The sequence below is a fragment of the Bufo gargarizans genome, chromosome 6 (assembly GCF_014858855.1).
Source record: "Bufo gargarizans isolate SCDJY-AF-19 chromosome 6, ASM1485885v1, whole genome shotgun sequence".
Lineage (NCBI taxonomy): Eukaryota > Metazoa > Chordata > Amphibia > Anura > Bufonidae > Bufo > Bufo gargarizans.
In genome coordinates this window covers 330,852,269-330,879,266 of record NC_058085.1, presented here as the reverse complement: position 1 = coordinate 330,879,266, position 26,998 = coordinate 330,852,269, and the positions used below count along the sequence as shown (strand labels likewise).

Genomic DNA, 26,998 nt, shown 5'->3' with positions numbered 1-26,998 from the left:
GTTATGTTTTGGGCGGAGTTGAGGCGTGGCCTAGTGAGGAAAAAATTTGGGAGGTATGCAGTATAGTAAATGGGGATCTGGCAGGATCTTGCTACGCCAGATACAGTAACTCCAGTAGTTTATTCCTTTGCCGGAACAGGCTGCCGGATTACCTTTAGCGGAAATGTGAACCTACCCATAGTAATCTTTGTATAAGGGCTCATGCACCCGACCGTTGTTCTTTTATGATCCCCAAAACACAGATACCGGCCGCGTGCGTTACTCATTTTGAAGAACAGAATGGCCAACCCCTAACCCTGGGTTCACACCTGAGCGTTCTGAAAGGAGCGCTCTGTATGCGCGATTGTACGGGCGTTTGGAATCGCGCATACAGAGACAAGCGAACGCCCATTGTCGCGCGTTCCCGAAAGTCTATGTACGGGAACGCGCGACAAAATGCCCCAAAGAAGCTCAAGAACTTGTTTATGCGTCGGGCGTTTTTCAGCGCGTTTGAACGCGCTGTAAAACGCGAAAATGTGAACCAGTCCCATAGGAAAGCATTGGTTTGCATCGGTTATGTGTTTTACAGCGCGTTCGAACGCGCTGTAAAACGCGCAAGTGTGAACTTAGGGTAATAGAACAGTCCTATCCTTGTCTGTAATGTGGACAATAATAGGACATGTTTTTTATTTTTGCTGAATGGACATACGGACACGGAAAGCACACAGAGTCATTTCTGTTTTTTGCGGTCCCATTAAAGTGACTGGTTGAGCATAGGGGCCGCAAAAAAATATATAATATGTAACAGACATGGATAAAATATATGTTCATGTGCATGAGCCCTAATGCACAGTTCATTTCCTCATTATTTACTAGATCTTTGCTTGCTGTCAGTGAATGACAACATCTTGTCTGCATACAGAAGCTGAAAAAACGCATGCCTATCCTTGTCCGCAAACTAGAAGAAAATAGAAGAAAATAGGACATGCACAATTTTTTTCGCGGGGCAACGGAACGGACATACTGATGCGGACAGCACACGGAACGGACACGGAAACAAACAACATTCGTTTGCGGACAAGGATAGGCATTATTACAATGGATCCGCAAAAAAAAAACAGATGCCATGCGCAAACGTCATCCGTTTATTTTGCGGACCCGCAATTTGCGGACCGCAAAACACATACGGTCGTGTGCATGTAGCCATATGGAAATGGAATGCACACGGAGTAACTTTTTTTTTTTTTTGCAGACCCATTAAAATGAATTGTTCCGCATAAGGTCCCCCCAAAAAACGGAGCGGACATGGAAAATAAAAGTAAGTTTGTGTGGATGATGCCTAACACTGCTCACGGCTGAGAGTTTGCTACAATTGTATCCAGTCTGGACAATCCTCTGTGAGTCAAACAGCCTGGACCGCTGGCTGATACATTTCAGTAGACACTGACTGACCTATTTGCCTCACACAGGACTGTATAAAATGGATTCAACTGTAGCAAACTCCCCGCTGTGCCAGAGACAAATCTGACGCAGACTTTTCAAAGAATGCACAGCAGAAATCCAATGCTGCAAACATCCTTGCCTAGATTAGCCCCAGAAGGGTCAGTCCTTAGCTTTTTGATAGGACTACACAGCAGTACGGGCTCATGGACACGGCCGTTGCCCGGCCATGACCGTATTGCGGCCGACATACAGCGGGTCCGCAATACACAGGCACCAGCCGTGTGCACCCCGCATCATGGATTTCGGACCCATTCACTTGAATGAGTCCGCAACCCGGGAGATGCGGTGCGGAAAGGAGGCATGGATCAAAAGCACTACGGAGTGCTTCCGTGGGTTTTCTGTCCATGCCTCCGCACCGCAAAAAAGTAGTGCATGCACTACTTTTTTACGGTGCGGACCATCGGATGCGGATCGCGGACCCCATTCAAGTGAATGGGTCCACGATCTGCATGCGGCTGCCCCACAGTCGGTGCCTGTGCATGGGCCTGGCCAGCACACGGTCGTGTGCATGAGCCCTAATGAACACACTGGGAATTGTGAGATCTACAACACACATTCATTTTCATGCATTTTTTTATGTAGAATGTGAACGAGGAGTACAAAATACCCAATTTTCTGGCACTAAGGGCTTTTTTACATGAGCGAGTTTTCCGGATGTGATGCATGTGCTGAACGCACAGCATCCAGACTGAATCCTGACCCATTCATTTCAATGGCTCTGTTCACATCACGCATTATCTCAGCATGTTCTATATTGTGCGTATTTTCACAAAGCCGCGGCCCCCTAGAAGTGAAAAACAGAAGGGGAATATTTCAGTCAGTTTTGCTCGAGAATATTTAGTCAGTTTTGCTCGAGTCTGTGTTGGAGTACTTTATGCCACATTTATCGAATGTCACAGGTTGTTTAATAAATTTGTCTTGTCCTTAAACCTAACACTTCTGTCTAGAAAAGTTCCTCCGGGAGTCAGATTGCGACTTTATTTGCAACTTTTTTTTATCTGGAGTGAAACTCAATAACATAGCTAATCATGCCCACTTTTCCACCCACATAATAAAAGTGGAGTGAGTAAAGTAAAAATGCAAAAAATCGTAAGATTTTTGCTCAAGCGAGTGCAAAAAGTCGCAAAAAACCCAGTTAGGAGATGTTGAGCGCTATTCTTCAGTTTTTCTTCACGTGCTTTAAAAATGCATCAAAATTGAATGCATCCGCATGGGAAAAAATGTAAGCACTGAGCGCAACCGCGGAAAAAAATGATTGAACTTACGCGCAAACCATCGCTTTTTTCTTCCTGAACATCATTCCGTATTGCTCGTGTGAAAGAGCCCTAAAGGGGTTATCCCATGATTAATGTAAAAAAATTAAATCAGACATCATATAGCACATGACAATCTCTTTCTACAAGCAGCCCTGTACCTCACATGGACCCAGAGATCTCCACATTCAATGCCCCAATTGTTCTCCTAGACTTATTTCAAGCTGGCAGCTCAGGGGACGTGTCCTTTCTGCCGCAGCTGTCTCCCCATCACAGCTCAGGGATGTGTCCTTTCTGCTGCAGCTGTCTCCCCATCACAGCTCAGGGGTGTCCCCTTTCTGCTGCAGCTGTCTCCCCATCACAGCTCAGGGGGCGTGTCTTTTCTGCTGCAGCTTTCTCCCTATCACAGTTCAGGGGGCGTGTCCTTTCTGCTGCAGCTGTCTCCCCATCACAGCTCAGGGGTGTGTCCTTTTTTGCTGCAGCTCTTTCTCTGTAACTGTCACAGCTTCTAATAGTAGATTTGGATGGTGGCAGTTAAAAGATGGACATGAGCATGTGCGTCCACCTCAGTCATGTTGAGTGACAAGGCTAGGTGAGATGACTATGCAGGAACTTGGCCCTATCAATCAAGGAGTGGGACAATGCCCTGTAGGACTAGCTCAGTTGAATGTAATGGTATCTTTCACTTAGCGATCTGCTGCTTCATTCTGGAGAAAAAACTTTTTTAATCCACCGCACCGCACATAATGTCCCTCTACCCTCTTTTCAAAAGTTGGGAGGTATTCGGACCCATTCAAGTGAATGGGTCTGCATCCGTGATGCGGGGAGCACACGGCCGGTGCCCGCATATTGCGGACCCGCTGTTTGCGGGCCGCAATATGGCCACGGCCAGGCAACGGCCATGTGCATGAGGCCTAAGTGTTTTCTACTCTGTGGGCCCCTCCTAGCCCCACCTAAAGGTTAGTACGTATGTACAGTTACCTGATACTGCAGAAATGAAGTTAAAGGGGAAGAACCAATTAAAAACCTCGCTTTACAGTCTAATTTCAGGGCGCATACTAGGCTTGAACAAATTGAGCTCAAGTTGATTCATAAAAAAACTTCTGGGGTCATTTATCAAACTGGTGTAAAGTAGAACTGGCTTAGTTGCCCATAGCAACCAATCAGATTACACCTTTCATTTTTCAAAGGAGCTCTGAAAAATGAAAGGTGGAATCTGATTGGTTTCTCTGGGCAACTAAGCCAGTTCTACTTTACACCAGTCTGTAAATCTTGTTAAGGCCTCATGCACACGGCCGTGTTCCGCGGCCGAGAGCGGTCCGTGGTATGCCGGCCTGGATTCCTGTTGAGAGCAGGAGCGCACAGCGTCATTGGTTGCTATGACGCCGTGCGCTTTATGCCGCTACTGCACTACAGTAATACACTCGTATAGTGTATTACCGTAGTGCAGCGACGGCATGAAGCGCACGGCGTCATAGCAACCAATGACGCTGTGCGCTCCTGCTCTCAACAGGAATCCAGGCCGGCATACCACGGACCGCTCTCGGCCGCGGAACACGGCCGTGTGCATGAGGCCTTATGCTGTTTCCCTACAGCATTAAAATGTATGGGCTCTGTGTAGCCAAACTTCGTCTTGGTCGAAGTTGCGCGAGACTTCAGTATTCCTATCTGCATATTTAAAAACATTTTAAAAATAGGAATCCGCTTTGGTACTGACTGGTACCTGGGTACCAAAACTGACTTCGGATTCCTATTTTAAAATGTTTTTAAATACACAGATAGCAATACCGAAGTCATTCACCGAAGTGTCGCGCAACTTTGGCCGAGATAAAGTTTGCCTACACGGAGCCCATACATTTTATTGCTGTAGGGAAATAGTATTAACAACAAAGTTTTTGGACAAATCAACTTCAGATCTATCATCCAAAGCTTGATTCGCTCAAGCCTAGTCCTTACAACTGCACAACGTTTAGACCCCTCCATAGTTCTGTTAACTTGAACCGAGATGAAAGCGAATTTGTTTTTATAAGGGGCCTTTTACACAGGGCGATAATCGCCCAAATGGGCGTTCTCAATGATTGTCCAGTGTGAACACGTCCAGGGATAAAACAATGAATTGGCCATTTGTCGCATCTTTTACGCATCTGCTTGTCACCTGTAATGGAGACGTTAGGAGAAGGAACAAAAAATCACATTTCCGAAACAAAAAACTCAGGGATAGGCCTCATTCACATTACTGTGTCCATGATGACATCAGTGACAAGATGGTAAGTAGTTCCTCTGTGAAGGATCCGTGTTTCCTCCATGTGTCTGTTTTTTGCTCTCCATGTGTCATCCGTATTCCACAGACACTGCTCAGCTGAAAATAATTTTCAAGGGCATCTCCTAGGAATGATCCTTGAAACACTGATGCCATCTGCGTTGTGTCCATGTTTTTTCACGGACCCATAGACTATAATGGGCGTGCTATAATAGGGAATGCTTCCGTGAAGTAACCACGGACCACAGTGGGAATTCCTGGAGGTGTGAATATACCCATTAAAATCAACGGGTTCGTGATTCACTGATGTGTGAATAAGGCCCCTTTCACACGAGCGAGTTTTCCGGCGGGTGCAATGCGTGACGTGAACGCATACCACCCGCACCGAATCCTGACCCATTCATTTCAATTGGTCTGTGTACATGAGCGTTTTTTTTTCATGCATCAGTTCTGTGTTATGCTCATGTACTGTATTCTGCGTTTTTCACCCAGCCCTGGCCCTATAGGCCCCTTTCACACGGGCGTCCCGGATTTGCTCCGGATGCGTCCTGGGTGCATTGCGGGAAACCCGCGCGAGTGCGCCCGCAATTTCAGTCAGTTTTGACTGCGATTGCGTTGTGTTGTTCAGTTTTTATGGCGTGGGTGCGATGCATTTTGCATGCGCGTGATAAAAAACTGAATGTTGTACCCAGACCCGAACCCGGACTTCTTCACAGAAGTTCGGGTTTGGGTTCAGTGTTGTGTAGATTTTATTCGTTTGCCTCATAACATGGTTATAAAGGAAAATAATAGCATTCTTAATACAGAAAGCTTACTAAAATGTGGCTTGAGGGGTTAAAAAATAAAAAAATTAACTCACCTCATCCACTTGTTCGCGCAGCCGACATCGTCTTCTTTCTTCTTCTTTGAGGACCTGCAAAAGGACCTTTGATGACATAATCGCGCTCACCACGTGGTGACGTCAGCGCAGGTCCTGCTGAATGAAGATAGAAGGATTCTTGTCCTATGTTATAAGGGAAAATAATACAGTAAATTGACTTTAATCAATTTACTAACATCATCTGCTAGCAACCATGCGTGAAAATCACATTGCATCTGCACTTGCTTGCGGATGCTATGCGATTTTCACGCAGCCCCATTTATTTCTATGGGGCCTGCGTTGCGTGAAAAACGCAGAATATAGAGCATGCTGTGATTTTCACTCAACGCACAAGTGATGCGTGAAAATCACCGCTCACCTGCACAGCCCCATTGAAGTGAATGGGTCCGGATTCAGTGCGGGTGCAATGCGTTCACTTCACGCATTGCGCCCGTGCGGAATTCTCGCCCGTGTGAAAGGGGCCATAGAAGTGAATGGGGGCTTCAGTGGAAAAACGCATTGCATCCGGAAACAAGTGCGGGTGCGATGCGTTTTTCCTCCCTGATGATTGCTAGGAGATGTTGTTTGTAAACCTTCAGTTTTTTTATCACGCGCGTGAAAAACGCATCAAAGCGCATTGCACCCGCACGGAAAAAACTGAACGCAATCGCAGACAAAACTGACTGAACTTGTTTGCAAAATGGTGCGAGTTTCACTGAACGCATCCGGAGCCAATCCGTATCGCTCGTGTGAAAGAGGCCTTAGGCCCATTTCACACAAGCGTGACGGATTAGGTCCAGATGCGTTCAGTGAAACTCGCATCATTTTGCAAGCAAGTTCAGTCAGTTTTGTCTGCAATTGCGTACAGTTGTTCAGTTTTTTCCACGTGGGTGCTATGCGTTCATGTCACGCATTGCACTCGCGCGGAAATCTCGCTCGTGTGAAAAAGGGGCCTTATTGTGTAATATAAAAGCAAGTAAATGATCGACTTGCAGTATTGTTGATTGGCGATCATTAAGGACAATTTATCTGCCCCGGTAAGGCCCCTTTCACACAAGCGAGTTTTCTGCGCAGGTGCAATGCGTGAGGTGAACGCATAATAGCACCCGCACTGAATCCTGACCTATTCATTTCAATGGGTCTGTGTACATGCGCGTTTTTTCACGCATCAGTTCTGCGTTGTGTGAGAATCGCAGCGTGTTCTATATTCTGTGTTTTTCCTGCAGCCCTGGCCCCATAGAAGTGAATGGGGCTTCACTGAAAAACGCATCGCATCCAGATGTAATCCGAATGCAATGCGTTTTTCACTGATGGTTGCTAGGAGATGTTTGTAATTCTTCATTTTTTTTATTTACGCTCTTGAAAACGCACCAAAACTGATTGCACCCACACAGAAAAAACTGACTGAACTTGCTTGCAAAATGGTGCGAGTTTCACAGAACGGAGACTGAACGCATCCGGAGCCAATTCATATCGTTCGCATAAAAACACACATGAATAGTATAAAATCACATAAAAACACACACGAATCTATGGCTGTTTTGGTGTGTTTTTTTATAGTTTTTGGTGCGTGTTTTCTGTTTATTTTAACGACCCCGTTGAAGTCTGTGGGGAAAAGCACTCTGCGGAAGGAGCAGAATCGCACAAACCACCGACATGCTGGAGATTTTAAAATCCACACGGAAGGTCAGTTTCTGCTAAGATTTAAAAACCAAGGGGTGCGTGAGATTTTGTCAAATCCCATTTACTCTGCCAGTACTGTATTAGGCCTCTTGCAGACGAGCGTATTTTCATTCCGTGTCCATACCGTTTTTTTTGCGGAAGGTACTCCGTGTGCATTCGGTTTCCGTATTTCCATTCCGCAAAAAAAATAGAACATGTCTTTTATTTTTGCGTAACGGGCGGATCACAGACCCATTAAAGTGAATGGGTCCACGATCCGATGCGGCTGCCCCATGGTCGGTGTTTGTGCATTGCGGCCTGCATTTTGCGGGCCGCAGCACGGCCACGGGACGCACACAGGAGGCATTAAGTGTCTGTTCCATTTTTTTTGCGGACCTCATGCAGAACCATTCATTTCAATGGATCCGCAAAAAAAAAAATGGAAGTTGCTCCGTGTGCATTCCATTTCCATATATCCGCATTTTCGTTCCACAAAAAAATAGAACATGTCCTATTATTGTCCGCATTACGGACAAGGACAGTACTGTTCTATTAGGGGCCAGCTGTTCCGTTCTGCAAAATATGGAATGCACACGGAGGTCATCCCTATTTTTTGGCAGATCCGTTTTTTGCGGACTGCAAAATACATATGGTCGTGTGCATGGGGCCTTATAAAAATGTATGTTACTTTTCTAGCCGTATGTACTATTACCATACAAGACAGCATTGGGTCACTGTAACTGAGCTCCATCAGTATTAGATTTTAATTGTTAACCAGTTCATTACCACTTTCATGCAATTGATAATATCGTAATCTAAAGACCAGGGCCAGCAATAACGCTCAGGATAAAGTGACCGCATTAGGTCGTACGGCAATGTCACCGCTAATGTGTCGCATGAAATTGAAAATAATGTAACATTATTGAATTTTTTTGATAATAATGGCATCCATTTTTTGCTGTATTTTTCTATTAAAATGGCATGCATTTTTATGCAATTTGACATTTTATGCCATTTGGGGCATACTTATCACTTCCAATCTTTCTGTGGGATCTTGTGTGAGATTGTATTGTCAGACATTGCGTGCGATAACCCACGGTGGAGCCCCCAGCTCCTTCCCTGGCAACATGAAAATAATTATCACATTAAATGTGGCATTTTATACCTGCTTTGAGAATCTTCACCTTCAGGACAGTAATAATTGGTAAAATATTACAATGTGGGGAAAAGGAAAGTCTTAGAATTAGTGATTTTCAGCTGTCAGTAAATTTACTGACACTGTAAGCTATAAGCCCATGAATGAGATGCAAACCCTTCCCTACAGCACAGGCATTTCAGTAAAGGCACTTGTGAATTTTTGTTGCACTTTAGGGGTTAGAATCAAAATTATATCAGTTTTTGGTGCCTTTTTTCTGCATTTTTGGATCCAGTAAAAATGGCACATTTTTTGTATGTTGTACAGTTTCAACCCATAGAAGTGATGAGCCTTTACTTTATATATATATATATATATATATATATATATATATATATACATTTTTGTTGTTTGTTTTATTTTTACACAATTGCTTGAGCCTAACAATTAAAAAAATAAAAATACTTGTAGAAATGCAAAATAAAAATATTAAATAATTAATTAAAATTAATAAAAATAATAAAAATAAAAATATTTATGTAATATATGATATATTATATATAGAATAGATATATTATAAAAATACAAATATAGAAAAGTAATAAAAAATAAAGGAATAGATACAATATATTATATATATTTATATAATATGTTCATATATATATATATATATATATATATATATATATATATATATATGTATATATATATTTGATATATTCTAATATATATATATATATATATATATAAAATAAAAATACAAATATAGAAAAGTTATCAAAAATAAAGAAAATGTATAAAATAAAAACACAGAATAATAATAATAAAAATACAAATGTGAGATACACTGAACACATCATCTGCCTCCATAATTGATATTTCTACATTTTCTAGCCATATCTATCCTTTGTCACCATGGTTTTCAGCCACATGGCTGCCTGGTGACAAACCTCAGGGATGGGGGCACCATTTATCGCCTGGCACATAGAATGGTTGATTTCCTGAGGAAGGTAGACATGCAGATCGCTCCACTGACAATGAGGAGGCAGAGAGAATGGCACCTGCAGTTCTCAGGTCATGGCTATGATTGTCACCCCAGAAAACAGGTGGCAGCTCCTGGTGCCAACTCTCATCCTTCGTGGGCAGCCTGGCGAGTCAATGGTTAATCCTCTCTATGGCATTTAATAATGAGAATGATACAAGAAGCTCCTTCATGTCAGCAGCGGATACAATGTCACCCCCGGGACCGAGCAGAACCGGGACCAGCAGTGAGAACCGGGTCTGAAGACTACAGCAGAAACACACACTGGATCCGGCGCTGAGAAAACGTTGCGGCAGCCACAGGAGAAAAAATCACTGCAATGACAAACTCAGCTCTGCTATCACCTGACTATACTGCACATATATGGGCACGACAGAAAAGGCAATTATCGGGTTGTCTAAATAAAAAAAGGAAATTTTAGAGCAAGGAGGTGGCTACTTTAATATATATATATATATATATATATATATATATATAATATGTTTTAATACAATATGCTATATATCAAGCACATGTAGCAGAGCGCAGCTATACATTCATATCAACATATGTTGATATGTTGTCTTTGCTTTCACACAATACATAGGTATGAGTATATATATATATATATATATATATATATATGCACACAGTATATATCTCATAGTTTTATATATATACATACAGTATATATCTCAGTTATATATATATATATATATATATATACACACACAGTATATATATCTCAGATTTTATATATATATATATATATATATATATATACACACACTATATATCTCATAGTTTTATATATATATATATATATATATCATATAGTTAAATGACTAATATAAAACAAGAAGAAAAAAATAAAACATGGAATGAAAAAGAATAAATCAAGTCTCCACTTTTGCCTAATAAATTCAGCAAAAAACACCCATAATAGCAACTCAGATGTTTATTATAAAAAGCAATCTTCTGTACAGAGTAATACTTTCTGATATACGATGGGGGTAGTAGTCCTGGTGCCCCTGTATGTCTGTACAAGCTGCACTGACATATAACACTTTCCTCATACAGACACCTGGAGAAGAGGGGAGGGGAGGTCTGTAATAAAAATAAGATATCATACAATTCTGTAAATAATACATAGATACATAACTATCTGGAGATGAGTGGCATACACACGGTGTATGATGGCACCTCCATGGCTGGGCAGGCACAGGGGGCAGCAGTCAGTACTCCAGCTTGTTGTACAGGTTGTACAGAGGTAAAGACATGTTGCTGCCTGAATAGTACAAGGGGGCTGGGAAGGCAATAGACCTGGGCACTGGCACCCTCAGAATAGAATTGTCTCTAAATACTAAGGGCATGCCCACCAGAGTCTGGGCAGAGGCATGGGCCATGTTGGCAGCCTCCAGTTCAGCAGATAACTGCCTCTTCCACTTGTTCCTGCGGTTCTGGAACCAGGTTTTGACCTGGGTCTCTGTGAGTTGGAGGCTGGAGGCTAAACAAGCCCTCTCTGAGCTGCTGAGATATCTCTTCATGTCAAAGGTGGACTCCAGCTGGTAGACCTGGCTCCTGGAGAACACTGTCCTGGTCTTCTTCTTGGCACTGGCCTGCCTCTCTCCATGAGCCTCCCTCTGCCTGTCTCCTGCTGTGCTGCTGGGGGTTAAATGTCTGTCCTTGTCCCCAGGGTAGTCCTGCTGGGAGGGAGAGGGCAGCTGGGTCCTGGCTTCTGAACTCTGGGGTCCTTTTGTATTATCTGCAAGAAATCACCAACAAGTCACTGACTGCTCCTCCATCAGCACATACTGTCCAGGCAGAGCTGGGGGAAAGGGCCTGCCTGGGGGTGCCGGCCTCTAAAGGGTTAACGTGGGGGCCAGCGACTGAAGCAGAAGACAATATACATGACTGTATAATATAGATAGATAGATAGATTAGGTAGATATAGATATATAGATAATACTGTAGATAGATATTTTATATATAGTACAATAGACTAAGATAAATTGATAGAAATGACATAGATACATGGATAGATATGTCATGTATTTGATAGGTAATATATTTAATTACATATATACACAGGTTCACTAACTTTTATATGCATAAACTTCATTCTTAAATAATTTTCTTACAGCAAATATAATTATATCTATTATTTAGTCCAATGTCTGTGACTGTGTTGATATAATATAAACAATGAGTGTGAATGATTAGATAGGTGGATAGATCACAGATGAAAATTAGAAGAAAAAAAATAGATCTGTAGATATTAGGTGGATGATAGGCAGACATGGCAGAGTTATTAAATAGAGAGATATAAATAAATAAATAGAAATATAGATAGATAATTATTAGATAGATATTGGATGGATAGACAGATGTATTGATGGATGATAGATAATTCTTCGATGTTCTAGTCTATGATGTGAGCAGCCCCCTGGGGTTGTTCCTCTCAGGATGTCGCAGGAGATGATTTGGCGCACAGCAGCCGCTCTTGCCCCGCACTGTGGTCCAGTATGTGGTCCTCCTGTGCAGGGTCCCCTCCCGGTCCCCGCTCACTGTGCGCCTTTATCACCTCCAGCTGCTGCCAGCGACAATTTCCTCTCACATTTTAGCGCTAATAAGACCCACCAGAGGCAGTGTAGGTGACAGGTAGGTGAACAGATGGCAGGAGGTGCAGAGTGCCCAGAGGTTAGTGTCCCCCCCCCCCCAAATACAGAGATACTCACTGAGACACCTATGGGAGCTGCAGGTGTGGGGGGCTTCTTCCCTGTCTGCTCCGGAGCAGAAGCAGCGCTGATCCCTCCATCCCTCCTCTTCTTCCTCCTCTTCTTCCTCTGAGGAGGCGCTGGGGCTGGGCTCCCTGCAGGGGATGATGGGCTCTCTCCTGGCACGCTCAGAGGTGGTGGTGCCCTGCAGGATGGACTGGATGGTGAAGCTGGAGAGTGTGGTCGGGGGGCACTTAGTGGCCTCTTCTTTGCTGCTCATCCTGAGGACATAGGTAAGAAGGAAGAGGATGATGATGATGGAGTTGGAAAGAGAGGAGGGGGTGCTGTAGTTTTTTTTAAATAATGGGGGGTGTCTTTGCTTCCAGTTTGCACACACAGACTGCATCCCTCCCCACCCACAGCACCAGTCCCACTGCTCTCCAGCCTGCCTGCTGGCGGGGCTACATTTGCATGACATTCCCAGGTCTCCAGCACCAATCACCAGCTGCAGACAGCCCCGGAAAAATTGAAATTCCATTGTTAAATCCCATGCACCTGTGTGAAGACATGAGGTATGGGTGGTGGAGGGGGGCTGGAGTGCCTCTGAGCTTTCAGCATAGAGTTCAATGGCAGGGGGCACTCCCAGTCCAGGGGGGCACCATGCATGACTTCATTGGCTTTGCATTGTTCATTCTCAGCCCAATATGGACATAACTGTTTGCTATGTAGGGTTCCCCCCCAAAAAATGTACAGGTTCCTCCAGTTCTCATGCATACTACCCTATCTACATAGACCTGAGGGTGAATACATTAGGTAGTGACAATTAAAGGGTTAAAACTTGAAGGCGAATCATGCCCACAAACGTATTTTCTTTCCATTTTTTTTGCGGACCTTATGCGGAACCATTCATTTTAACGGGTCCGTGTGCATTCCGTTTCCGTATGTCCGTATTTCCGTTCCGCAAAAAAATAGGACATGTCCTATTATTGTCTGCATTATAGACAAGGATAGGACTGTTCTATTAGGGGCCGGCTGTTCCGTTCCGCAAAATATGGAATGCACGCGGACATCATTCGTATTTTTTGCAGATCTGTTTTTTGCGGACTGCAAAATACATACAGTCATGTGCATGGGGCCTTAGGGCTCATGCCACAAACGTATTTTCTTTCTGTGTACATTCCGTTTTTAAATGGAAACTGAATGCACACGGAGTAACTTCAGTTTTTTTTTTGCCGACCTATTGAAATGAATGGTTCTGCATACAGTCCGCAAAAAAAAAAGAAAAAACTGAAGTTACTCCGTTTGCATTCTGTTTCCATATTTTCACATGTCCGTTCCACCCAAAAAAAAAAAAAGAACATGTCCTCTTATTGTCCGCATTATGGACGAGGATAGTACTGTTCTATTAGGGGCCAGCTGTTCCGTTCCGCAAAATACGGAATACACATGGACGGCATCCGTAAAATACAAACGGTCGTGTGCATGAGCCCTAACTGCTATAAAAAATATAAGAAAAAGATTAAGTGGAAATAAACAACCCCGAGGGCTTTGCTGCTGTTTAAACCTATGTCTCATTGTGATGATATGTCAGTTCCTCATACAGGAGTCTGATGAGGATGATGGTGAGGATGATGAGAGTACATCTAAAAGCTCCTGTACAACGTGGATTATCATAATTCATATTAAATCTTAGCTTCCATATTTCAGGTTAAGCAAATCTTAAAGCGTTGCAGTTTCTGGAGAACAAAAAGTACCAGCAAGCTTTCGGAGCATGATATGCCTTGTACTTTTCATGTTTTTTATACATTTAAATACAAGGTAGTGCATGCTCAGTGGGCTTGCTGGTACTTCTAGTTCTCCAGATTGAAACACTGATGACCTATGCTCTGTTAATTTAGTTAAATTAAGAAATGTAGAAAAATGACAGCAGTATGGGTGTGATTAATGACATTTTTTTAATTGTTTTCTTCTATTTGATTTTTTTTTTTTGGGGGGGGGGGGAGTGAAGCAAGCTATTCAGATATTACCTTTAAGGGTATGGCCACGCGGCGTGGTTGTGATGTGGTCGTGATGCGGTTTGGAAATGCAGCATCTCATTTCCCGAAAGAAGACAATAGGAAAATAGATTTCTCATGCAGTCAGCGACTGCTGATTGTATGAGATATATAGTTAAGTAGCCAACTGGAGTAGCAATCCAGAAGATACGGAGCGGAAGGCCACAGAAGCACTACGGAGCGATTCCGTGGGATTTTAGTCCGTGCCATCGCATCTCAAAAAAATAGAACATGCTCAGTTTTTTTTGCTGTACGGACTATCGCGGACCCTTTCAAGTAGAATGGTTCTGCATTCTTCAGTGCAGGCCACACAGACGGGGCCCGTGCAATTTGCGGTCCCCAAAGCACGGCACAGGCGGCACACATTCGTGTGCATGAGCCCTTACATATATGGACCCCTCCCGTCTTTGGCTCCAAAAACGACTTCAAAAGACAACTCTTTTACGGGTTATCCCATGATAAATATCAGATCGCTGGGGTCCAACAGCTGAAACCCACCACGTTTCCCGAGAACGAGGGGTCCCCGAGTCTCGTGAGTGCATATGTTGGTCCAGCACTCCATTCACTTCTATGGGGATGATGCAGTCAGCGCTCTGTCAGTCCCATAGAAATGAATGGAGCGGGAGACCAGCATGTGCACTAACGCTCCTTTCAGAGAGGAGACTTGGGGACCGCTTAAGCCTCATTCACACATCAGTGTTCGGTCAGTGATTTCCATCAGTGACTGTGAGCCAAAACCAGGACTGGAGCCTCCACAGACATAAGGGACAGATCTGCTCCTGTTCTGTGTTCAGAGCCGCACCTGGTTTTGCCTAAAAAAATCACTGACCGAACACAGACGTGTGAATTAGGTATTATTCGGGTGGTGAGTCGAGTCCCTGAAGTCAGACCCCCCCTCCCCCCCCCCCCCGGGGTGCACCTAGCCACAACCTCCAATGCCAATTTCTTAACCTAACCCCTTCCCTCCAGCCCTACTGTTAAAGACATACTTTACTGTTAAAGACATACTTGGAAAACATTACATACAGCGCTACAGAACACACAGGGTAATACAGCGCCACATACTGTGCTACCCAATGCTATACTGCAGAAACCTAATCCCCCTTCTGCTGCCCCCCTATTGCCCCTACCTGGTGCTGCTCACCCCGCCGCCTCATTGGTGGTGCACCCCCACCCCCAATCTGACCTATTCTTTAGGTAAGTGATACATTGTTTTCCTGGGATAAACCTTTTAAATTGCAAGCTTTGGGGAGCAAACCTCTGTCCCATGTACCTCCTTGATTGCCCCAAAATGTAGAATAATGATATTAATATATGAATTTATTGTGAGCATGCTGCTTTGTAAAATGATGCTAAATCTTCATTCCTTCAAGCCCAGGAGACGTTCTCTTCTTACTTTATCCCTCCAGCGATCTGCGCTTCTCAGCCATGTCTCTATGTCATTTGGCCATTATAGTATAGGATCCAAGTTCTAATTGGGAGGGAGGGGTGGGGAGTAATGGAACCATAGCCACAAAATCATTTAAAAACCCATCTTAAACCCCAAATTCTGCAAGATATGCATACATGACGCTTATTGGTATCTGGTTACGAGGAAGGGCATTGTCTTAAATATCAGTCATTGGCATGTGCATAACTTTGGAATATCTTCGATATCCCTGATTCCTCCCTTTCACACCCAGTGTCCATGGCTGCTGGGTGCTGGGAGAGATGAGAGACAAGTGTCTGGCGCCTGGAACCTGAGCCAACATCATTTCATACACCAGCACTATTACATGATCACCCAAGCCAGCAGGCGCGCTCCCCCCCCCCCCAGCTCATTGTATTACCTGTCATGTTTACTGGGAATAGGAGAAAAGACTCATAAATTAAGGTTGCATTTGGTGGAAATGGTTTATTGATCCTCCCACGGTGCCCTTATGTGGTTGCAGCGTTAAAACTATTTTTAGGATGAAAAATGCTGGCTTTTTATATAAAAGCTCTCACTCTATGGGACTATGGGGCTCCTATCATGCCCACAAAGCCAATACACCACATATGTCCATATTACAAAGATGTAGTGGGTGAAACATGAGTCGTGTATGGCTACGCATTGCATACATAGCGGTCAGGGCTTGTCTATTCCAATTGTGCAATCTTTATATAGGGGCAGTCGAGGGGTGCCAGGGGCCACGCTCATAACCACTATGCCATGGCCAGGGTATTTCGATAAAGGGCTAGGGCAGTATGGAAAGACTAGTTCTAACTCTATGAACCCAGGTACAATAATAGTAATAATAATCTTTATTTCTATAGCGCCAACATGTTCCGCAGCGCTGTACAGTTCAAGGGTTTATGTACAAACAGTCCTAAATAGCAACAAAACAAGAGGAATGAGGACCCTGCTCGCAAGAGCTGACAATCTATGAGCAAAAGCTATCCCTGGGCACACAACCCCCTAAGCAATAAATAGTGCTGCACCCCTGCCAAGCTACTCATTGCACTGATATTCTGTAATGTGTCCAGGATCGGACTGGGAATTTAAAGTGGCCTCGGAAAAAAAATAAAAAATAAAAGTGGCCCCATGTTGTAGTCGAGTCCAAATTGACAGATGGTTGGGCAACACAAGTAGGCAGTGCCACAACAAGCCACAAGAAGACAGGGACAAGAGAAGTAGGTGGGGCCAGCAATATTGTAGTGCAGCACAAAGTACCGCCCCTGCAGAACCAAATACCACAGTGAAGCATAAAATACTGCCCTATGACCATACAGTAGAATTCAGGAGGGCACCTGCGGCTGATGGCCAGGTCCAAAACTACCTGATGCTCCAAGCATTAGGAGGACTCAGGTGGCAATGAGCCCACCTGGAAATTTCCCTGTGGGATCTATAGCTAGTCGCCCCTGAATGTGTCAGGGTGATTGGCACCAGAAGCCTCAAGGCAACTGCAATCTCTGCAACTCTTAGGGTACGGCCACACGGTCAGGTTTCTGCATGCGGTTTTGGAAGCCAAAACCTGGAGTGAAGTCGAGAAAGAGGAGAAGTCGTATCCGTCCCTTACACTTTCTCTTCTTTTATGATCCGCTACTGACTTTGGCTTTAAAAACTGCATCAAAAAATCTGACTGAGTGGCTGCACCCTTACTCTACAAGCAATATTAGCTCAAATTGTCCACTGGTGTCAGGATTGGCACTCAAGCCAAACTTTGCAAAGCGTCTTGCAATTCTTTGTTTGTACACATACATTCAGTGCATTATAACCGACACATGTTCCAATGCTCCCAGTATGTGTAGGCTCTACTGGTGTCCATGTACAATAATGGTGGTCATGCTGTGACTGCACTGTACTGCAGGACAATGGGCGTGCTCCTTTTTGGCTCTGCATGTCCTACTCCTTAGTTTGGTCCTATCCTGATGAATGCTCTTCCAGTTGGGGTAAATCTGAATGATACAAATTTGCTGACCTGAACGTGTTGGCCTGTGAGCAGTAGTTTTTAAAATGTCTTTACTCTAAAGGTTTCTTTAAGATCTCATGCACCCAACAAAACCCAATGGCATAACAAATAGCCATAGGGTGCCACACAAAAACCTGGAATGGGGCCCCACTCCATCATGACCATCTTCAATAGTGAGTAAATTAAAAGCCTATGGTTATTCTTATCTCCAGACTGTGCCATCCTCCTCGTCTGTAAAGCACAAAGCAATGTATAGGAACAGGGAGATGCACATAGTGATGTCTCAGTATATAGTTAATACGGTGATCACACAGTATATAGACAATCTACCAAGCAATATCATAGTATAGACATAATGCACAAAGCAATGTACAGGGATAATGCAGATTGTGATGTCTCAGTATATGAACAATGCACTTAGTGATGTCATAGAACTTGGAAATGCACATAGTGATGTCTTAGTATATAGTTCAGTGATGTCGAACCTTTTAGAGGCCAAGTGCCCAAACTGCAACCCAAAACCCACTTATTTATCGTAAAGTGCCAACACAGCAATTTAACCTGAATACAAAAGTTCAATATAGTATATATTCCATGTACTTTATCATTTAGCCATTAAAGCCTGCCTACATTCAGTGCCCTGCCTGTGCTGTTTATAGTGTGCCCTGCGCTGATGAATGGCAGGAAAAGTCTTAGGCATATTGGTACACCATAGACTTATTTCACAGTGTGGGTGCCCACAGAGAGGGCTCTGAGTGCCACCTCTGGCACCCGTGCCATAAGTTCGCCATCACTGATATAGTTAGTATAGTAATAACATAGTACACAGACAATCTACTCAGTGATGTCATAGAACAGGTGTCTCAGTCTATAAATAATACAGTGATGTCATTGAATAGGGAAATGCACATAGTGATGTCTTAGTATATAACATTAGGTCCATATATATTTGGACACTGACACAAATTTAGTTTTTATTACCTGTTTACTAAAACATATTCAAGTTATAGTTATATAATGGAGATGGACATAAAGTCCAGACTTTCAGCTTTCATTTGAGGGTATCCACATTAAAATTGGATGAAGGGTTTAGGAGTTTCAGCTACCTGATATGTGGCACCCTGGTTTTAAAGGGACAAAAAGTAATTGGACAATTGACTCAAAGGCTGTTTCATGGGCAGATGTGGGCAATTCCTTCATTATTTTATTCTCAATTAAGCACATAAAAGGCCTGGAGTTGATTTGAGGTGAGAAGTAAACATGCGGTCAAAAGAGCTCTCCATGCAGGTGAAACAAGCCATCCTTCATCTGCAAAAACAGAAAAAACCCATCTGAGAAATTTCTACACTATTAGTAGCGGCAAAATGTACAGTTTGGTACATCCTGAGAAAGAAAGAAAGCACTGGTGACCTCAACAATGCAAAAAAGATCTGGACGCCCACGGAAGACAACAGTGGTGGATGATCGCAGAATAATTACCATGGTGAAGAGAAACCCCTTCACAACAGCCGACCAAGTGACCACCACTCTCCAGGATATAGGGGTATCAATATCCAAATCTACCATAAAGAGAAGACTGCCTGAAAGTAAATACAGAGGGCTCACTGCACGGTGCAAGACACTCATAAGCCTCAAGAATAAGGCTAGATTGGACTTTGCTAAAAAAAAAAAAAAAAACATCTTAAAAAACCAGCACACTTCTGGAAGAACATTCTTTGGACAGATGAAACCAAGATTTACCTCTACCAGAATGATGGAAGGAAAAAAGTATGGCGAAGGCTCATGATCCAAAGCATACCACATCATCTGTAAAACATGGCGGAGGCAGTGTGATGGCTTGGGCATGCATGGCTGCCAGTGGCCCCGGGGCCCTAGTGTTTATTGATGATGGGACACAGGACAGAAGCAACCAGATGTATTCTGGGGTTTTCAGAGACATACTGTGCGCTCAAATCCAGCCAAACTGATTGGTCAGTGTTTCATAATACAGATGGACAATGACCCAAAACATAAAGCCAAAGCAACCCAGGAGTTTATTAAGGCAAAGCAGTGGAATATTCTTGAATGGCCGAGTCCGTCACCGGATCTGAACCCAATTTCACTTGGTAAAGACTAAACTTCAGACAGAAAGGCCACAAACAAACAGCAACTGAAAACCGCGGCAGTAAAGGCCTGGACGAGCATTAAAAAGGAGGAAACACAGCGTCTGGTGATGTCCATGAGGTCAAGACTTCAGGCAATCATTGCCAACAAGGGTTTTTTAACCAAATATTAAAAATGATCATTTTGATTACAATTATTTAATTTGTCCAATTGCTTTTGAGCCCCTGAAATGAAGGGATTGAGTTTAAAAAATGCTTTGGTTCCTCACATTTTTAGGCAATCATTTTGTTCAACCAACTGAATTAAAGCTGAAAGTCTGAACTTCACCTGCATCTGAATTGTTTTGTTCCAAATCCATTGCAGTAATGTGCAGAGCAAAGATTAGAAAAATGTTGTCTCTGTCCAAATATATATGGACCTTACTGTAGTTAGCAGAGTGATGTCATAGTACACAATCTACTCAGTGATGTCATAGAACAGGTGTCTTAGTCTATAAATAATACAGTGATGTCAACGAACAGGGAAATGCACGTAGTGATGTCTGCTAAGTGGTGTCATAGCATAGGCCTAATGCAAAGTGATGTCACAGGTATAGTGCAAAGTGATGTCACAGCATAGTCACACAATGATATTGCAGTAATGCAAATGCTCCTTACAGCTATGTGAATAGGCCCCTTGAGTTGTTGCAGCTGCTACGCCTGATACCCTGGTAGTTACGCCTTTGGCAAAATGTGCCTGCACTGAGACTGTATCTTGGAGTTCCTACAGGCAATATGATCCCGTCATCCCCTCTGTATAGACAAACAGTATGAGCACTGCGTTCCTTAATATTCCCAGGTGCATGGGCCATTATTCCCATTAGTTTCTGTTGGGAGTGATCAACACCTGAGATGTGACTTCTGGAGCTGGCCATACATTAACCGGTTGATTATTTTCTGTATATGGGGCCATCCCTGATGGCAGATGTTGTGGGGAGAAGGATTGGACAATTGACTTTCAACATGGCCGATCATTTTGTTCTTCAGAGGGATAAGCTGCTGCACCCCTCTCCTCGTTCACAGCACATGCATGCTCGGCCAAGCCCAAAGTGCATGTGTATGGAGGGGTTGGGAGTATTAGGCCCTTGTCCTCAGGCCTGAACTCTCCTTCTATAGTCTATGGGGCACAATTATTAAGACCGGCATTTTAGACGCTGGTCTTAATAAACCCCATCACTGGTGGTGGATCCACCGAAGGTAGGGCTCATGCACACGACCATATGTATTTTGCAGTCTGCAAACAAACGCATCCGTAAAAAATACCAATCACGTACGTGTGCATTCCGTATTTTGCGGAACGGAACAGCTTGACCCTAATAGAATGGTCCTATCCTTGTCCGTAATGCGGACAATAATAGGACAAGTTCTATTTTTTTGCGGAACAGACATACGGAAACGGAATGCACACATAGTAACTTCTGTTTTTGTTGGACCCATTAAAATGAATAGTTCCGCATACAGTACGCAAAAAAAAAAAAAAAACGGACACGGAAAGAAAATACGTTCATGTGCATGAGCCCTTACATTTAGACCTTTTTCTATGCCTCCAGGCACCCGGCCCGTCCCCTTCCCCAACTACGACACGCCCACTTTTTTAGACCTGGCGTGAGGGGGGAGAAGTCGCAGATTGCAGCTCGACTAAGTGTTGCGCCGCAGTCTGCACCTGAAATACGCCTGATTTAGGCGTATTTCCGCATGATAAATGACCTCCTATGTTCTTGACTCGAACATTTTGTTTTCTTACACTTTGAAAAATGACACCATACTTTAAATTCTGCAATTATTCCAACATGAAGAAAAAAAGAAATTACAGGTCTGTATAGAAATCGATAGAGACAAATGTCGGGGCGTCGCTGATGATATTTTCATTAACTCTGAACCAGTATTTTCCGTGTGCGTTATTGAATAAAGTGCTTGTAATGTTATTAAATGGCTGTCACGTGGCTGCTGGTCTTTGACCAGATGCTGAATCTTTAAATACTTCTCAATAGACTTGGTTAATGGACTAATTGATTCACAATACTTCACCGCTACACTCCCAAATACTCCCCCCCCCCCCCCCCCCCCCCCCGCTGTCTCTCCATGTAGCGGTTAATAAAAAATCAGGTATCATGCAAATTACTTAAAAAATTGGTACCAATCTGTACTCTCCATAGTACCTCGTGAGCTGTGTGGAATTCCATATCAATTTCACATAGTATTTTTTTGGGGATCTACAGTTCCTTGCCAGTAAGTCTGGGGGAAGGGGGTACTCGTATGGTACCCAGGCAAAATTGCCACCCACTCGCCATCCATTGGAACATGATTTTTTTCATATGATGTGACGCCTACTGTATGTACACATATGGCATAATGAGTGTATACTGTACCACCCAGGACTGATACACAACCATGGAGGTCTAAACCTAACCGAAATGTGATCATGACATACATCATGTAGTGCTGCGTACTTTGCGCCTGTTAAAGGTAAATGATCACTGAAAATATGGAATACAGTGTAATGATTGTCAGGTTGTCATAGATGTTTTATGAACCTTTCCTCCAGCAGGTGTCACTGTTACTAGGAGCATAAAAGATGGTAAAGATCAGTCTCTGACTAATGGTACCTACTATGTACAGGGTAAAGACAAAACGATTACATGTCAGCTGAACAATTGCAAACATATAATATACTATTCTATATTATTCTATTCTATACTATGCTATATTATTCTATAATGTACTATTTTATACTATATTATACTATTCTACACTAGACTATTGTATACTATACTATATTATTCTATATAATTCTATTCTATACTATGCTATATTATTCTGTAATGTACTATTCTATACTATCTTATACTATTCTACACTATACTATTCTATTCTATATTGTTCTATACTATATTATTCTATAATGCACTATTTTATACTATATTTTACTATTCTACACTAGACTATTGTATACTATACTATATTATTCTATAATGTACTATTCCATACTTTATTATGCAATTCTACACTATACTATTCTTTACTATATTGTTATATACTATATTATTATATACTGTACTATTCTACACTATACTATATCATACTATACAATATTATTCTATACTTTATTATATTCTATATTATACTGTTCTATACTATACCATTCTATTTTATACTCTACTATATTATTCTATTCTATGCATTTCTATACTATTCTTTACTATATTTTACTATTCTATGCTATACTATATTATCTTATTGTATAGTATACTGTCCTAAACTATACTACACTATACTATTTTATTCTATATTATACTATATTTTCCTTTCCCATACTATACTATTCTGTACTGTTCTTTGCTATATTATACTATACTATATTATTCTATACAATACTATTCTATACTATATTATCCTATTCCATACTGTTCTATACTTTTCTATACTGTTCTTTACTATATTATACTATTCTATACTACACTGTTCTATAATGTATTATTCCATTCTATACTATTCTGTTTTATACTATTCATTACTATATACTGTACTATTATATGCTAAACTATTGTATACGATATTATACTATTCTATACTAAACTATTAATTATTATACTATACTATAAAACTATAATAATCAGTAATCAATACTTTACTATAGTACAACCCAGAGCGGGAAAGACATTATTTCCTCTACTTGACTTGTCCTTATCTTAAAAGGTCGGGTCCTTGATGTGACTCCCCATTTATCCGATCCACCGCTTTCTGTCTCTTGTTTATGGGCAGTTTACAGTGATTGTCTCCTTTGGGGCCCTAGACGATAGACTGATTACTTGGTACCATGCTTCTGAGACCTCCAGTGGTCAGCCTAAAAGGTAGAGGAACCCACAGCAAGTGTTGGACTCCCCTGCAGCGCCTCCACAGGAGAAAATTAAGTATTACACAGTTCCTACTCTATCCATGGTCTTTTCGTGTAACAGGTGGATGTGGCAAGTCCTCTAGAACAAGGGAAGCTTTTTGTAGCTGAGCTAATAGATGTGGGCCCTAAACAGAATACTCGTCTCTACCAAAGGATTGTCTGAAACGAAAATTCTACAGGACCTGGAAATGGTGTATAAAGAAAAAGGTCCCATGGACCTGGTCAAGGTGTCCCAATTTAATTTCCGTCCCCGCCAGACCAGAATTGTGATGTGCCGCCTATATGCGCTTGACCTCTACCGGTCTATCAAGCGTCCTCCGCTATGACGTGTCCAGTCTCAGACAACCCCTTTAATCCGTAATTCTTTTGTCATGTAAGGCTACTTTCACAATAGCGATTCAATTTCCCTATGACGGATCTTAATACCAGAAAAAAACATCCCATTCATTGTCAATGGAGACAAAACGTAACTGAACAGAACGGAATGATCCAAAATGAATTCTGTTCCGTTCTCATACCGGAGAGCGTCCCGGGATGCGGAGCAAGACGGATCCGGCATGACCCACAATGCAAGTCAATGGAGATGGATCCGTTTTCTCTGACACAATCTGACGCAATAGAAAACGGATCAGTCCCCCCATTGACTTTCAATGGAGTTCATGACGGATCCGTCTTGGCTATGTTAAATATAATACAACCGGATCCTTTCATAACGGATGCAGACGGTTGTATTATCATTAACGGAAGCGTTTTTGCTAAACCCTGCCGGATCCAAAAAAAAACGCTAGTGTGACTCCAGTAGCACTCCAGTATAATTTTGATAGGTTCTGAAGACTTTCTTTGATTTTTATTAATATACTGTATATTTTTTTAAAAACAACTTTGCAAATTGTTTTGAATAGAAATAACTCTAACTTTTTGGTTTACAGCCCCGGTGGAGACTTATGTGTGTCCATGGTTACAGACTACAAACAAACCCTGTATGTCGTTTCATCCTGAGTTACTTCTATCTGTCCCTTCTTCTACTGAGAGGAATGAGGAGGTGGCAACTCATGATAACCATAGGGCTTAGTTATTATTATTTATTCAGATGATAGAAATTCAAGTAGATTATAATTTAAAAACCCATAGACTGATGGGGCCTTTTTTTTTTAGGTGGTCTTTATCTGAAATAAATGCGTTTTGGTCCCTTTCACTCCGGCTCATTATCTTTCTAGTGTTACTTAAGAAATGAAGCGAAATGTCTCCAGAAAAGCATTGTTCTTGATGCCACTTGAGGTTCTTTTCTATCCCAATCAGTGTCTTCTTTCTATCTCGCCATGGTCAGACCTCTCATCTTCCTCTGTATCAGGGTATGTCTACCCCATTGTTCATCACCCCAGGCCCCATGGCCCCTTCCTCTGGCAGTAAAGAGGGGCAGGTGCAGCATAAAAAGACCTCCTCTTTCAGCACATTAACCTTCTCAGGGTTCGGTAGCACCGTCCAGACACATTACAAATGGTCAGCTTTAATCATGATGTCAGGTCATTAACCCTGGGAGACCTAGTCATTGAATAACTATTTGGGGGTCTGTACTTCATCAGTCCAAGTGCCTTTCCACATTCATTCACAGATTGCGGAATACAGTCGCGCCTCGCAGGCCCTCAAGTGGTCCAGCAATGAGAAAGCCCATTAAAATGAAGCTGTTGGATACAAAATATAGCAGGGGCTCCAGCAAGCTTCCATCTGGCCGTGCACAGTAAGAAGTGAGGGGTCGCGTATATCGATAGTGACGTGCGGATGACGCCATGTTTAGCACTGTGCTGCCAGATCATCTGGGACAGGAAGCGATCCGGCACTCGGACGTCTTGATAAAATCCATAGGCTTTATTCCAATAAGATAAAGTACAACATGAATCACGGTAACGCATGTTTGGCCTACGCGTTTCGAACTCTGAGGTTCTTAATCACGGCCCCATTTTATCAAGAAGTCCGATCCTTTATTGGTCGCCTGATCGTCTGCAATATATTGATCGTGTCAAGGATGCTACATAAACGCGCTGCAAACCGGAGAAACATCTGTATGAATACAAGCCCCGTGCCCTGCCGCCGTGGCGGTGTCTATGGACTAATGTGTCACTATGAGCTGCCATGTTTATGTACTTGCTCCATTTGTTTCACTATGTCCTGTCTGTTACGCGGTCCCTTTAGTGTTTTTTGATTTGACACAACGCGTTTTATTCCAATATATATTTGTGACATATTTATTACAGGTGTGGTGCCAAGTTTTCCCCTATCCACAGGGCAGGAGATAACTAACTGATCGGTGGTGATCTGAACGTTAGGCCCCCCCGCTGATCCCAAGAATGGAGGTCCCATTCCCCCATCCTGATGGAGTGACTGGTCGAGCATGAGCCCTGCTTCTCCATTCATTCTCTATGGGACCACCAGAAATAACCGAGAGCTGTACTTAAACAGCTGCTCCATCAGGACGGGGGAACGGGACCCCCATTTTCAGGATTGGTGGTCAGACCCCCACCGATCAGTTAGTTATCTATATAACTTGGCACAACCCCTTTAACCATATGCTCCCTTTTTCACTGCATAGTACTGGCTGTACGCTACTCTACTTGGTTCTACTCGGTTTTGGGACCAGGTAGTTTGATTTCCACTATGGATGAGGTACCTGTGGTAGCTGTGTCATCTCTGACCAATCACCAGCCTGCAGCGTGGTCACGTGACTTTCCTAATACCGGTTTGGCTCCTTGGATGTAGCACCCAAAAAATTAATATAAAAAGACTGTATTTTCAACTTTTCTCTACAGTAGTGAAAAAAACGAAAAAATAAATAAAAACAGGGTAGAGTCCAGTAAAGTAGAGACGTTCCGAGCAGTGGAAAAAGGGGCTTAGTCAGGTTTGTCCCATGTATGTCAGCTTGTGGAATGCACAGAGGGCATTGATTGGCCAGGATATATTTAGGAAATGCAACTGCGACTGATGGAGATGGGCACCACTAGCCAATATGTAACCACAGCCGCCCTACCAGCATGTAGGAAATCGCATGGGTACTCCGGGAGGGTAGCGGCGCCTGCACAGTAGCTGCTCCTGA

General features: G+C 42.8%; 1 protein-coding gene across 1 annotated transcript in view; it reads right to left on the bottom strand.

The window, feature by feature from the left end:
- Nucleotides 1–10,696: 10,696 nt before the first annotated feature.
- The window catches only part of HMX2 (H6 family homeobox 2), a 32,821-nt gene continuing 16,519 nt past the window's right edge, over nucleotides 10,697–26,998 (bottom strand). The window contains exons 2-3 of the mRNA XM_044299965.1: nucleotides 12,411–12,670; nucleotides 10,697–11,437 (exon numbers count right to left, since the gene is read on the bottom strand). Of these exons, the coding sequence (XP_044155900.1) occupies nucleotides 10,908–11,437; nucleotides 12,411–12,670 (790 nt within the window). The 3' untranslated portion in view covers nucleotides 10,697–10,907. The remainder of the gene's footprint in view (nucleotides 11,438–12,410; nucleotides 12,671–26,998) is intronic.